Source organism: Symphodus melops, assembly GCF_947650265.1.
Source record: "Symphodus melops genome assembly, chromosome: 15".
Lineage (NCBI taxonomy): Eukaryota > Metazoa > Chordata > Actinopteri > Labriformes > Labridae > Symphodus > Symphodus melops.
The window spans coordinates 14858895-14875151 of NC_136705.1; the positions used below are offsets into that span (position 1 = coordinate 14858895).

A 16257-nucleotide genomic window follows, 5' to 3' on the forward strand; every position below is an offset into this window, starting at 1 on the left:
CACCACTGGGGGAGAGGTCACTGACACACATATCGAAAAGTAAAGAAAAAAAACCCACACACACAAACTCAAACACAGAGGAAAAGAGGGGGGGAGAGAGAGAGAGAGAGAGATATGAGTGTTTTTGAACATTGAAGTGCAGGAAAATTTGCTCCCCATCACTTGAAGTAGACAAGTAGCAGCCAATGACATGCATCAATCATTCTTATTGGAACAACTCAATTGATTTCCAACATGAGTATTCAAGGTCACAGAAAAAGAGGGTCTTCTCGGCGGTGTGGTGTGTATTTGCGTCTGCGTTTCCTTACTTTATAAATGAGGTCAACAACTTCGAAGGAAACTGAAAAATCCATTCTCTAGATTTATCTACATTTCATCCTCACAGCTTCTTTTCCCTGCATATCTTCTCATCTATTTCACTGGATATAACCGAGCCATATCACACGCCACTATCTCTTTCCATTGTAACGCTAGCAGCACAATAAATGCATGTGAGACAAACAATGTGAGCCATTAGCGAATGGCTAAAGACCGGCAGCTTCCTCAGCGATAGGAAACTCCACACAGAGCTCGCAGTGTGTGAACGGGCCAATTTGGCTGAGCCCAGAACAAATTATCCGTCTTTCTCAGTCCTCTCCGTCTCTCTTTGTGAGTGTTCGATCTATTCACGATATGATTTCACTTACAATTCTGTTTATGTGTTTGTTCTGTGAAACAAAGCGCTCGGTCAATGGTGTATTGTTTGTGTTGGCTAAGTGTGTGCGTGTGTTTTACAGGCTTTATAATGTTATTGTTTAGTCTTATTGTGATCAGTAAAGGAGCACTGTAGCCGGATGAGACAGAGATATTGAAAGAACAGCTAAATATAGAAAGCTTTACTAGTCAATGGGGAATAAATGTGTATTTATATTTCCTGCTATTGTAAAACAAACCTTGGCTTTTTTCTTGTCTGTGAATTTGTTGAGTAAATAAAGCAAGTTCTGGCTGAATGGGAGGGGAAAGAAAGAGTGTTGATCGAAGAAAGGAATAAAAAAAATGGAAGCACACAAAGGGGATCAGAAGGGGAAAAAAAGTGTAAAATGGGAAAAAAAAAGAACAACAAGATGGTCTTCAATCTGACAGAGTTAATCAATAACCAAGTCCAAGAACAAAAAAAAGAATCTCACCTAAAGATTTGTCCAAAAACTTAATTATAGGCCTGAACCTTAACCACACATAAAAACATTTTAAACAAACCTTGATTGTTCCTTCTTCCAAAACACTCATCAAGCCCTTACACCAGACTTAGCATTAGATGAAGTCCCAAAGAAAATCTGACAGGATGGCAATTACTGTGCTCTTAACATGGCATTGTGGGCAGCTAGGATTGGTAGATGCCATGTTGAGCTCTGGTGCTGGGTATTTGTCACTGTGGGCGCCCCATCTGCTGCTTCTGCCTAAAGATAAAGAGGTGGAGGGCTATTCTTCTTTCTCTCTGCAGCACATTTTCGTTGAATTAAGAGGCTGAAATTCAAAGGTAATGGCACGCTGTCTACTTTTTGTGAATTAAACCGTCTATAAAATGTATTGTAGAACTACACCAGGGCCACCGGAAAGTTAACAACAGAATGTCTTGGTTTCAATGCCTTGAAGAGATGTCAAATACAAAACTGATTGATTAGCATGGTTTAGATTTAAAGTTTAAGCTTTCTTAAAATATTTTGACAGATCTGTAAAAGACTAGAATGGGAAGAAACAAAGCTTTTTTCGATTTATTTACCTTTTTTTTCCAGAGGAGCTGCAGAGAGACAGATAATGCGAAGTGAGAGGACGAATGAGGTGAGCCAAATGGTCAAAGTCCGGGAGTTAAACCAGCGAACTGTGCGAGGAGGCTTTTGCCTTTATATACTGTATGGGAGCTTTGCCTCTATGTGTATGAGGCACCTGCTCTTCTGACTGAGCCAAAAAAGTTTCCTCCTTTTTATCTACAAAAAGAAACAGGAAGACATGCAAAGTAATAAAAATGTGAAATTGATTAACATAATTAATTCTATAGCAGTATTATGTCAATGGGTGACCTTGGAGGCACCACAGATTCAGGGCAAAGTATTTATGTTAACAAAAAGGATATTTCACAGATTTAATATAACCTAAAGTCTAAACCATTGACTGACAATAATCTTAAAACTGAATTTATAGATGGACTTAAAATGTATTTCAGCAGTACTACAGCACCCAATACTAGATGTCCTTGAATTCATTTCTCTAATTGTACATGATAAATTTGAAAGAAGCACCTCAACATTATCGTTAGGCTAATTAATTATGTATTAACTTACTGTTTCACAAGTAAAATTTAGAGCAAATGATGTCCATTCACCACATATTACGATCATGACTCAAAAATGCATTTGTCACAGATGGAATTAGTCCCGTGTGCAATGACGTGCATTTGAAAACCTAATAAAACAGACCCTTCTTTTTTCCTATAAATAAATCCATATGAATGCATGAAAATAAATGTGAGCAGGAGGAACGAGGCAGAGATTGAGAGATAGACAAAGAGGGAAGGGGAGAAAGACGATGAAAGGATACTCTGAATGGACTTCTCGTTCCCATCTGATAGCAGAACTTCTTTCACGTCAGCACAAATGGCAACCTGAGAAACAGAGAGACAGGTAAAAGACAGAGAAATGAAACAACATGGAACAAAAGAACAAAAACCAAAAGCGCCCTTAGATGAGGCAAACATCTGAACGCACACACACAATAATGACATAACCATATCTACAAAGCTTCACTCTTGGCAGCCCGGCCCGCCCCACCCTCTCTCTCTATTGCTCCCTCTCCTCGCTGCCATTTCCCCTCTCTATCTTCACCCCATTTTTATGTCTGCATTATTTTAATCATTCAATCAAATCAGTCAATACTTTTATCATTGTGGCTAGCGGTGGGGGCTGCTATCTTGCTATCACTCTGTTCAGTAATTGCATTGTGACAGGGGATGATGGCAAGCGCAGAGCCTTTTCATTTGACGCTGGGTGTTTATCAGGCCGAGCCATCACTCCGTTTGCCGCTGTCACTCTGCACTCGGCTCGCCGGGCCTGCCTGATGTCCTTCATATAACTTTGCAGAGAAGACTGCGAGAGACGAGGAGAAAAAGAGGGAGGGAGAGACGGGAGAATGGATAGACAGCTCGGTGCTGCGCCGTGCGTCTCTGTGTTAGGGAGATATAGATAGAGAGGTGTGTGCTTTACTATAACCTCATCTTTTCACATTTGCTTTTCTTTGCAGATGCTTTTTTATATCAGCAAGTGTGTGTCAGGCTGTCAATTTCTGTTAAGGAGGATGTGTGTATGTGCACGTACCCATGGGTGAGTGTAGGTGCGAGTAGCTATTATGTTGGTATGCACACTGTGAGGCAGGCTGATTCTGGCATATAAAAACACTCAGGCTGTAGCATATGAAGTGTATGAAAATTCCAGGAAAAAAAAAAAAGTATGCATGTGTACACACACACACATGCTTGACACACAGAAAAGCATGCAGACACACATGTTAAGGCCCTGCAGGGTGGGTGAGGAGGGTCACTGAATGCTGTGTGACCCACCATCTGCTCAAAGAGGGGACAGGACCTGCAGGCTTAACAAGAGCATCCAGCTGAAAGATCAGGAGTCCAACCCTGCAACCCATGAGCGACCATCCGCCACCCGCCACTGCAGTCATATCCACATGCAGAGTAGAGCCTATGCCATATTTATTTTTATAGTCCTTAGCCAGACTGAAATGAATACTGGTGTCTCTTTAAGAATAATTTATAAGGTCTGTAAAAACTGCAGTGAAGTAGGCTTCATAGCTGTATTTCGAAGTCTCAACTTTAATTCAATCATGAGTTACAGTGGCAAGGGAAATCTTCCCTTTAAGAGACCAAATTATTTGGCAAAACCAGACTCATGATCATCCCTGTGTACAAACACAAAAATGATCTATTGGAACTAGTGGATATATATTTATAGAGTTCAGTTAAAGTTACATATTTACCATATGACCAAATGGCATTAAGTGGATTGGTTCTGGCTTTTTTTAGAAAGTTGTCTTTTCTTAATTTGGGAATGATTCTACAGATACTAAGCTGATGTATCTTCTTGCACTTGACTGAATGTGAAAGGTTCTGAAGATACATGACTGTGATGGAGAAGTCAAGATTGCCATCATGAAGACAGGGAAGTATGTGGAATACTATAGTGAGACATCAGTGTAGTTAAAAAGGAGATGCATGGGGTCGCCGGTGGCGCAGCGGCAGTGCGCGCGACCCCATGTATCGAGGCTCAGTCCTCGCGCGCGGGCGGCCCGGGTTCACGTCCGGCCTGTGGCCCATTTCCCGCATGTCTCTCCCCACTCTCTCTCCCCCTTTCCGACTCTATCCACTGTCCTCCTCTATCAATAAAGGCAAAAAGGCCGAAAACAAAACTTAAAAAAAAAAAAAAAAAAAAAAAAAAAGGAGATGCATATGGAAGAAAATTTGTTTTGTATAGAACCGAATATGACGAATGACAACAAGCAGGGAGGTCGGGAGGCTGTTTTATGAATATAAAGTTATAATTATTGAACTGTTTTAATGGAAAACTGATAAAATTGTTGATGTGGTGTCAGTGGCGGATGACGGAGGGATGAGGAGGAGGAGAGGTGTGAAAGAAGGACTCCATCTCAAGCCACCAATGTCAAAACATGGTGTATTGACTGCCGAGAGATAAAAACAGGCTTTTTCTCACACCAACACACCCACACACACACACAAACGCACATCGGCAGATCGATGGGACACTGACGCCTGCTATGTGGAGGGGCCCTTAAGACCCTGGCTAATAAACCCTATAGCTGACAGACTGCGGTATATCTAGGTGTGTCACTTATTTGTGTGCGAGTATGTGTGTTTTCTGTCAATAAAAGACAACTTTTAAGACCGAAGCTAGTTCATATAGCGTGGTGACACTAATCAACTCGTAATTTTGAGCACATAAAAAACACATTAATTCTATATTTCAAACGTATTAACTTTAATCCAACAAACAGTGATCTGCTGGGATAAGATCAATACACCTTAAGAAAACACCTTTGTAGAAAATTAGTCAAATGTTTTATGTTCTCATCATGTCAAGATCACCTCGAAGGCATGTAAAGCTAACGGCTGAAAATGCTTAACTCTGCTGGAGGAAGTTTCTTCAGAGAATTCTTAAGTTCACAGAAAATATAATTAAACTAATCATTAAGGAAACTATCGTGCCTCATGATGAGTTTGGTTGATATTTCTTAATTAGTGGAACATTTTGAAATGGAGGCATCTTTGTGACAAGAATAAACATGAAAATTGCAGATTGTTGATAAAACAACGTGAGCTTCTGAAGTTCAATGTGTGCATGTTGCACGAGGGGTCACAGTTTGCAGGGACTGACAGACAGAAGGAAGTGCTGTCCATGAAAAACTGTAATTGATAACTGGGAATTAAATGTAGCCCTCCTTAGCCGTCAAACATGTTATAATAGTTATAATAGTTACTCTGAATGTTGCCTTGTAGGTTTTTCTTCCTGTTCATTTAATCTGGTCAATGTGTGTGAGGAGGAGGAACATGTACACACACGCACTCATAGGCACAAAAGCTGTGTATGATATGTATTTGAATAGGTATGGATACTGTGCCCCCATGCTGTTAGACTATCGATTGGGGAGGGTCAGTTTCATTTGGGTAGCCAAACAACTTCTCCTGCAGATATCTGTCTGTGTGTGTGTGTGTGTGTGTGTGTGTGTGTGTGTGTGTGTGTGTGACTTACCATGAGCCCAGCAAGACAAGTCATACCTCCCCCTAACTCACACACTGCACCCCTGAAAAACAGAGGAGAGAGGGAATAAGATTCACCTTCTTGAGACCAAACTGGCAGTTTAGCAACACACACACACACACACACACACACACACACACACACATATTAGCACACACTGTACAGTTGATACACACTCAAACATGCCCATGCTATCATACGTGCACATACACACACAGCAAACACAGCAGGGTGAGAAATATCAATTCAACCATCAACCTGAAAGCTGAATACTGAACATCGAGAAGCACAAGCTCAATCAGCGGGAATCTGAGAATACATACACACCCACACACACACACACACACACACTGTCCTGAAGCTTGCATGCTCATTCAACCCCTCTCTCCATCCTCTTCCTCCTTTCATCTCCCCTTCCCCTCCATCTCTGCCTCTGTCCTCTTTCATCCCTCCCTGCCTCCCTCCCTCCCTCGCTGACCTTCACTTCGCTGCTCTGATCAATACCCCTCTCTTCCTTGCCTCCCGCCTCTTGAATGTTAAAACAGGAAATCAAAGAGTGACGTTCCACCTTGAGTGGAAATCAAAGGTGCCTGGGTGCTTTTCAGCCCCGTGCCGTAGGGCAGGCCGAGGCCGGTGCTCAGCAGACGAGAGAACAGTGGAAAGAGCAACTCAGAACAACACAGCGTGGCATGTAAAGGTACAGGATGACACAAGCATTTACTGAAGTCCTGGTGTCAAATTAACTGGGTCAATGCCGACATTTTTATATAAAATGATATGTTATAGTCTTATCATTGTATTTCCAAGGATGTTGCTACTCTCACTTCCTCTATCACCTGCTGCTATTTTCAATTATAATCACCAACGAAGGTCCCTCTGAGGCAAACAAACCAACAGTGCAGTTTAATGTTGGTGCTTATCTAAGACTGAATTATATTACTCAGGTAAAAAAAAAAAAGAAAAGTCTGGTGTGGCACTCACCCAGAAAAAGAATGATTAGCTATACTTTTGTACAATACAGCCGATTGAGATTTCATATTCTTTCTAGTTTTAATGGTCATTTCATGCCACTTTACTTCCTTTTTGAATTTTCCAATCCTATTTCATTATTCAATCAGTGAATCTATTATTTACATCAAGTTGTTAGAGGAAAAAGACTGAATTAAAAGGCGATCAATGAACCCTGATCGATGCAATCAATCCCAGCTGACAGTCTTTGTTTTCGTGGGTTGAATCAGTTTAGTGATTTGACATTTGAAAATGGATGTTTCAGAGCGGAAAACAACTCACTTGAACATGTGACGTTTCTTCAGACAGTAATGAGCCATCACCTCTTCAGACGGCCACACACCTGAGTCAGAAAGGAGCAGAAAGTTTTAGTTACCGGCGAATGTTTATTCCATACAGCGACAGATCTTCATCTGCGGGCCTTCATTTTGCATCTCTAGTGTAACACGGTGCTTTGATTCCAGCATCTCAACATCAAAAAAACCTGAATATTGACACTAAACCAAAATAAAATCAATGAGTGTTCAGTGAAACATAATTCGAGGCATTGTGTTTTTCCGTCTGTGTTCATTTGCTTCCCTTTTGGATCCACCTTGCCTGTGATCCAAGGCTTCTCTGTCTCTGTTTGTCTGACTGTCAGTCTTTCAATCCTAAATCCTTGCAACACACGCTCCCATTGGGCACCGTGTATGCAAGTGTGTGTATGCAAGTGTGCGTATGCAAGTGTGCGACAGGGGGTCCATTGGGTGATAATCACAGCATGCAGGCCTGTCTGGCTTATCACCTACTGTCAGCCCTTCTCCTCTGCTGTGCATGTGTAACACACACATACATACACACACACGTATGCTTGGTGCAATATTCTGCCTGCTTTAAACACACACAGGAAACACACACATCTTGGCAGTAGAAAAAGTAAACATTCATTTGAATCAAACTTTGCTTCTGGCTTTGAACACGATGGTTTAGCTTGCGCTGTCTGTGTGTTTGTGCGCACATATGCATCTTTGTGTGTGTGTGTGTGTGTTTACATGAAGGAGTTGTTGAGAAAAGAGAATGAGGGGATATAGAATGAGTTGGCGAGAGAGCAAGAGAGCGGAGGGAGACAGAGATAGAAAATGAGCGAGGTAACGAGAGAAATCCAGGGTGGGAGGGGAGGGTTGGAGGAGGAGGAGGAGGAGAGAAAAGGTGGTAGTCGATATAATAAGCGGCTTACAGGCGGTCTCTCTTCACCTCGTGGGCCAGACATCACTGCTCCCCCACTCGCCCTCTCTGTGTCTATCTCTCTCACTCACCCTCTCTCTCTCTACTCCCTCTCTTTCGCCTCGCTCCGGTCCGCCAAGATTAGCTCAAGCAAGCAGGATTTAATAATGCCTATTGATAAAATGTCCAAATATTCCTTTTCCCCATTAGAAAAAAAAACATGCTTTCTTCGTCTTAGCTTGACAGAACACACAGACCCACGCACACACACACAAACACTTGAGCACCGTGACATTTTAAATTTCATCTGTTATTCTGTTATCCCAAAGAACAGAAAACTTTATAGGCTCACTTAGTGCTGCTTTAGTATTCTGCATGTAGAGAAATGTTGTTCCTAGATTTGTTATGTGTTGGACTTTTTTCTTCTTCTTTTTTTTTTAATAATTAGTCTAATCGAAATCTGAGTTGGGGGTGATTTAAAAAAAAATATTGAAAAAAACATTTTCATCACTTATCCTCAATACATTTTGACTTTCATACCTTGGTTGTGGTTGTATTCACCATACCTTAAATACTGGGTCAGAAATGTAGGGCTCTATTTTTCTAAAGAGGGGAAAAATGTTGTTGAATCCTAACAGGATAAAATAATTCATTAACATTTAATAAACTACGGAGTATTGATTAGAGACAAATTAAACTACAGAGTAGTAACATGTCATTTTAAAGTTTCCTTTATGACAATATTTAAATGGGCTAAATCCCTGATAATTCAGCTTAAACAGCTACAGCAATGACTTCTAACAAGACACCAACACTAACTGAGGAGTCCATATTTCAGATCACTGATAATGCTGTTTTTATGAACCTCGTAAAAATACTTAAGTCAAGAGTTTAAGAGGACATTGAATATGTCTGACAACACTGGAAGAATAGATACATTTAGTCATCTTGATGAATAAAAACAGAAATGACTTTTCCTTTTGTTCTCAAAGCATACAGAAACGAATGGTTTAGAACCCTGTTCTGCTGCAGGACTGAGCAAAGACCTCGCTTAACATATCATCTCTATTCATCTTTTATAACTAACCTGCCATCCTTCATTCAACCAGTCTTGTTTCGATTGGGTGATACACAAAACCAAATTGCATTTCTTCCAAACATTTGCCGTGTGAAATGTCAGTTCACCTCCGGATGTGTGTTACCATGACACTTGACATGAAGGGCAGCTGAAAACATCCCGGGGAGATGAACAGCAGAGGGTGGTAATGCAACATTAAAGTGGGTGAGCTCTGCGGTTCAAAAAGACAAACAAAGAAGAACAGTGCTGAGGGCCAGTTAATGTCAGGTACACACTCTCAGATAAAACAAAGGTGTGTAAGTGTGTGTATGCATGTGTCTGTTAGAGAGAAAGCAACACAGGCAGCACTCAGTCATAAAGCTCTGTAAAGCATATGTGAATCTGATGGTTAATCCCCAAGACCAATAACATTAATAGCCTAAAGTGATAGGAACTATGTGTGAGGGTCTGTTTGTGCATGTTTTGTGTAGGTGTATAGGGCATGTGCGTGTGTGTGTGTGTGTGTGTGTGTGTGTGTGTGTGTGTGTGTGTGCCTGTGCGTCTATGCGTGTGTGTGTGTCTTCCAGGTCGAGGTGCACTGCAGGAAATGAGGGGATCAGGAGTGAAGAGCAGATTACTTTTCCTGAGGATAATGAAATTATTTCTCACCTTCAATTACTAGATGAGCAGCCTAGGTGTGTGTGTGTGTGAGAGAGAGAGAGAGTGAGAGAGAGAGAGAGAGAGAGAGAGAGAGAGAGAGAAATCTGTGTGTGTGTGTCAGCTCAATAAAGTACTATGCACTAAATCTTGCCAGCAGTGCTACCCTGAAAAACATATGTGCAGCTTATTGAGGCTGTGAGCTGGAAACATTGTAAGCTCCCCTATGGGTGGGATGCTCTAAGTTTAGAGATCGCTGAAAAAACCTGTGAGATGAGTCTTTAAACATCAATAGTTGAAAATTAAACATAAACGTGTGTTGTAGCTTGGCTTTACCTACTAGTTTTGTTCATCATTTCTGTGAGGACGTTTTCTAAATATCTTTCTTAATTTGCAAACCTATTTCCTTTCAACTCCTTTATTGCTAACATCTGAGTCCTGTGGAAGCCCTGAGAAGTTGGTGTTTTCTTCAAGAGGCTTTTTTGTAACGTTATGATTACGAGTGTTGGCTTTAAGCCAAAGTCTCTGTTGGCAGAAACAACTCTCACGTGACCCTTCCTTACAAATTGACGGAGAGAGGAACCCTGTTACATGATTGGCCGCTGTATTTCTGATAGTATTTAACCCAGTTTTAAGGGATGTGTGCATTTAGTCAAGCAAATTGTTAATATTGTTTAATGTTGGTCCTCTATGTCGCTCTTATGTTATGCTCACACCCGCCTCTTGCCGAGGCTATAGCCATTGACTGGCTGTAGTTTCAGTTAACTGTCTGACACAGCGCAGTCTGGCAGTATTTTCATCTAGAGAAATTTTAGGTTAATCTGGCATATTGTCAAAAGCAATGCAAAACTACATTTAACACAGATATATGGATGTGAACACGCATGGGGGACCTAAGGCTGGAAGTGATAGCACAGCGGAAGTTAGCCAAAACTTGTAAAACCAATAAACGTTCACCTACATGTTTTCTTGCAACAATGTGTATGGCAGAAAAGAGTGCTGATAGCAACAGATAGAGCATAGCCCTGTTTTTATTTAAGCATTCATTATTTTAGAAAAAATAGAAAGTGATTCAACTGAGAATTATTTCCCCCCTCGCTTTTTAGCATGAAAAACATCTCCTCAAATCATAGATTTCAACATTTGGTCAATGGCAGAGCAGAGTAAGTAATATTGATCAGTGTTTCCCAACGCCTTAGATTATGTCTTGAATTGTCTAATATTGTCCACAACCCAAATCAATTCCGTTTACAGTGTATCTTGTTTTAGTAAAGAAGAAAATATTAACATTTAGGTAGCTCTGATTAATTGATTCCAATATGTTTGCGTTTTTACTTACACACAACAACTAATCTATAATCAAATAAGTAAAAGGCTAATTGATAGCTGATAATTTATTGATAGCTGATCATTTATGGGCAGATTGTAAGGTTGAAACTTTCACGTTCCTGAACTCCTGAACCTATCCCATTTCTTGGTAGAACGACTGCCGTGGTCCTAAACCCTCATCCCTCTTCATCCTGGTGGCCTAGGCCTGACCCTGGGAACTCCAGCACTTACGGAGTGCTAATCTGGCCTCAGTAGCTGTGAGTAATCACATGCACAGGATGGAATTATCCAACCATCCCTCCGTTTTCTTTTGCTTATCCAGGTCTGGGCCGCGGCAGCAGTAGGTTAAGAAAGGTAACCCGGTCACTGAGGCAACCTCCACACACATGGCCTCTGGCTCCTCCTGAGGGATGCCTGGGCTTTCTGGGGATCAGACAGCGGGGAGGGAATTAGCCAAAGAGCTATTTCAAATACCTGAAGGAAGATCCAGGTGCTATTTGGGGAGATGCATCCTGAAATAACTTTCCAGCTTAGCTGAGTTGATTGAGATGAGGGTGGCACTCTGTTCTCAGTACCAACAATTAATTAAACAGAGCTGGAGCACTTTCATTTCTAAGATAACAGGATCTGCTTAAGTGAGCCTGCTGAAAGCAATATTGATTGCTGCTTTTCAGGCTGGCTGAAAGACAATGGAGTTAAAGCAGGGTTTTTTTTGTCTGAATGTAATAAGACAAGTGGTTGTAGAATGATTTTATTTCTGACAAAACTCTGATTAAAAATAACCGTCATACAATTGTGTTTTCTTTACTGTTTAATGATTCACAATAATGATGTCAGTTGCAGTTTCTCAGGAGAGCTCTGAGATATAAAGTGTTGGTCGACAGTTTTTTTTTTTAACAAAGCAGGAATTTAGTTTCTTTTCTTTTGTCCTTTCAGAGTTAAATTAAATGATGTTTTCATATATATGTCCTGTGTCACCTTCTGAGGACAGAAGTAAAGGAATAGGGAGAGAAAAGGAAAGGTCGGTGGTAGAGCCAGAAGAAACATAGCAAAGAAGGCTACGTTTTTAATTGTATAGAACAGACATTTATACAAATAAATGCAGCCCACTTTTTAGGTGAACAATGATGGTAACTTCTGTTCATGTAAACCTTATTCATGTCACAGAAGAAGTTATAAAGAACTTTTGAGCACCATATCAATTTAAAATAAAATGTTCATTATACAGCTATTCGATCTTTTTATGTCACAAATTAGGATATTATGTCCCACTCCAATAAATATCCTACTCATATAACTTTTGATTTATTCTAAATTGGATTCAATTTGTATTAATTTAGTACCCACTTTTATTTCATTAACATTCTCTGAGATGAAAATATTAATCTTTAATCCTTGAGATGGAAGGAAAGGAAGTGTTGTATCAAGACTGAGGACGACTTTCAGATGGAGGTAAACGTAAAAGAGAGAAGCGGCAAAGAGAAGATTTAATAACAACAAAAGAAAATTGGAGCTGAAATAAGTCAAGGAAAGGATTGACAAGGAGAAAGAGAAGAATAAGGGAATAACAGCAGAGAGGGGATGAAGAGGACTGGAATGGGTGGCAAAAAATAGACGGAGCAAGGACAGGGGTGAGAGAGAGAGAGAGAGAGAGAGAGAGACAAGGAGAGAGCGGTGTCAAGATGAGGTTAAGTGGGCCAAAATGTTGCTTTGTGCACACACACACACGCACACACCTACACACACAGACAGACACACACACACACACACACACACACGTGACTCTATTACATACTGATACACACAAACACACTCACACACATAAATAGTGTTTTTCTCTCCCCTCAGGCCCGGCGTGTCTTCAGGCTTGGTGGCTCTCTGGCGGTGATCCGTCTCCACATTAAGCAAGGCCTCAGATAATTCCTAAGCCTCCTCCATGGCCGATCCAATAAGGGATAAGGCTCTTGGCTGGCCATGATCAACTGACAATCTGTCCTCTCACACGGCTACTTTAGTGGAGGCCAGGATTACCCGGGCCAGCCTAGACAGGGTACACACAGTTCACAAGACCAAGGAGCCGATGTGTGTGAATGTGTGTGTTATAGGGAGAAAGGGAAAGAAAGATTGAAGGAGTGTATATGCAGGTAAAGGTGTGTGTATCTGCTCGAAATGGCATGCTTCAAAGAATGTAGAGAACATGTACACAGTCTCAAAGATGCCACCCATTGCTTTCTAAAGTGGCATTATGATGCCAAATGATGGCAGACACCGTATTGGAAATGTCATCTTCATCTATCAATATACAGTAGGAACAGGCTAAGGTGGAGCTGAGGTGAACCTTTAGCTTTTTGGCAAACAGCTATAGCACTGATAGAGTGGCCCTTAATAAGCCTTAGGCCTGTGTACACCTAGGCTTTATTTTACTGAGCACCGGCATCTCCCTCCAATTGTTTTTAATGTATAGAGAGCATTTCCGACGCAGCACCCAGCGTCTTTTTTTCTAAGGCCGCTTCGAACGTTCAAGTTCAACATTTTTCAACTTTTCAGAAAGGCACTGTTGACATGACCTACGCTCTTTTCAAATGTGCGATACTCCCCCTAGTTTTGCCGTCTACGGCTCACGTCTTCTTCCCACATCCGCTATGATCTGTGACTAAATGGGAAATAAACTCATATCTAAAATACAAAACATGCAATAAGAAGTAGCCGGGTTCGTTATTCGGCAGCAGAGACAGGGCAGAAGTGCAGCACTTTTTTCTCAGCGCACAAACGCTTGAAAGAAGAACTCCCAACTGCAGTCAGTGCTTTTCTGCCTGGAGAAAACACTGGGCCTTAATATACAACTCTTAACCTGACTTTAATCAAAGCAGATGTGTGTTTTTTTTTTTTTTTAAACAACACGATCAACTGTTTTCAATAAAGAAAAGAGTTAAAGTGACCAAACCTGTTCATTCCTTTTTTTGTGTTGCCAGCCACAAGTGGACACTTGAGACTTGAAACTGAAGTTTATTACACTTCTTTAAACTGCCACTTCCACAGAGGCTTTATCTTTTAACACCAGAGATTCTGGCTTAATGTGTGCATTTAGAAAATGTTTGTTTGACACCTCATTAGCACTTGCTAGAAATATCTGATTGTAAGAGTACAGACACAATGTGGAGCGATACTTCTTTGTAAGTATTCCATTCTTCCTTCTCAGACAACATTTTTTAGATTTTTTTCCAAGTACTTTAAAGCTTCAGGGAAATCCTCAAAACCATTTCTTTGATTAATAAGACCTACTGAAGGGCTGAGTGTTCATCAGTACAGTGTGTTGATACTGAAATCTGTACAAGTCTAAGATCTTAATCAAATAATCCTGCCTCAAAAGAATTTGCTCATAACAAAAAGAAAGGCGTAATAAGAAACCAGAATTGGAATGCCATAGGGCGAAATACCAAGTATTATAAAAGTACTTCAGGCTCTAAGGAGCCTTCATGCTGTATATTAATCAGTTGCGTGCTGCGGTCAGCTGATTGGAGGTAGAAAAGCTGGAACGCAAACACAAGTCAACAGAGATGGTTAGCAAATGCCAATCGATCACAAAAAGATTTGTGTACTAGAAGCTCTACACCCCTGATTAGTCCGATGTTGTTGCTTAGGTTTAACAAAACTATTAATCACAATGTGTGAATAATAATAGTAATTATGAAGAGATCAATCTGCCTGGCTGCTTTGGTAAACATACATGCTGTGAATAGACAGTTTAGATAGCCTATTCGCCTTTCACCAGAGGAGCAGGCAACGTGTGATAAGAATCGACATTCTAGCCAACAGAGTCTGCCTCGGAGACACTCCTGATCCCTTTTTCCATTGGAATAGGCTCATTTTAACACATACACAAATACACACACACAAACACACACTCACATGCACACACTCGTACACGCTCGGAGGACTGTGCAGGGTTTCGATAAGCGTGGCCCTCCTCACTCTCTCTCTCTCTCTGAGTAAACATCGTTTTGGATTAGGCAGAGTATAATGAGAGCAGGGGGCTATCTGCCCACCACGCCTGCATTGTGGCCCCCCGCTCCTCTCTGAGGGGGCCGGGACCAATCTTTACTCTGCTATTTATCCCCCTCCTCTGATAGCTTACTTATCTGCTGCAAAATGCCAGGGCTGACTGCCTGTCTAACTGCCCCTATAACCGTCTGCTTGCCTTCTTGTCTGCCTGCTTCCACACCTGTCTACCTGTCTGTCATCCTGTCGTAAATCTTTGAAAAAAAGCTTTAAGACAAATACAGAAGTACTACTGGCGTAATCTCCGCTCTAGATTTCTGTCAGCACGTCTGACAACAAGACAGTCTCTTTCCTGAATCTCAGCCGACAGTCTATTCTGTAGCAGAGGCTAGAACTGCAGCTGGAGCGATATCATGAAAACACAGCACTGATATAATGAGCGAGTAAGTAAGACTTTTCTTTACCCTATGATGGAAAGACCTTGTTTCCTATTTAGTAGGTTACGATTAAATCATAGCTAAAACAAATATACTACTGATCCAAAAACACTGTTTTCTGGAGTTTTATGGCTTTGACTTTCATTACATTCTCTGCAAGCACCACAACATAGTTGGTGTTCGTCACATGATAATTAATTGACACCATTAGATTTTATTGGCAGTTAATTGGTAATAGTAGAGGAGATGGCATACTGGCAGATTCCTGATCCCTCAATTGATGAGGTCGAAACCATCATGGAAAAAGTCCTGAACCACTCCTTCAAAAATGAATCTTTATGAGTAATTACTAACCAATCAAATCTATGTGATGCACTCCAGACTGTATACTATTCTATCAAACGCGTAACAAACTGAATATATAAAGAAAAGAACAGCTCTGAAGATGCGACTGCTTTCTCTTACATAGTATCAATGCTTTGTAACCAGCTTTCTTTACCATCAATCCCATCATGCCCTGTGTTTCTCTTAGGCACTGAGGAAAAGTTGAGAGTGTCCACTTGTTGAAATCACATCTGGTGCACATCCACCGTGCAGTGCTGAGTGAAGGAGCGCCGGGGAAGTGAGGGGCTGCAGAAGGAGAGCAGAATAAAGTGTAGAGAAAGAGAAATGGCAGGAGAGCGCGAGTAGAGACAGATATGCAGAGAGGAGGATGACGGACTGATAGTGGAGGGAGTGAGATGTGGAGAGA

The 16257-nt window shown here is 41.1% G+C and overlaps 1 protein-coding gene across 1 annotated transcript in view; it reads right to left on the reverse strand.

Annotated features, from left to right (window-relative positions):
* The window catches only part of camkmt (calmodulin-lysine N-methyltransferase), an 88378-nt gene that overhangs the window by 13849 nt on the left and 58272 nt on the right, over positions 1-16257 (reverse strand). The window contains exons 5-7 of the mRNA XM_079362244.1: positions 7107-7167; positions 5808-5859; positions 2575-2638 (exon numbers count right to left, since the gene is read on the reverse strand). Coding sequence (XP_079218370.1) covers positions 2575-2638; positions 5808-5859; positions 7107-7167 — 177 coding nt within the window. The remainder of the gene's footprint in view (positions 1-2574; positions 2639-5807; positions 5860-7106; positions 7168-16257) is intronic.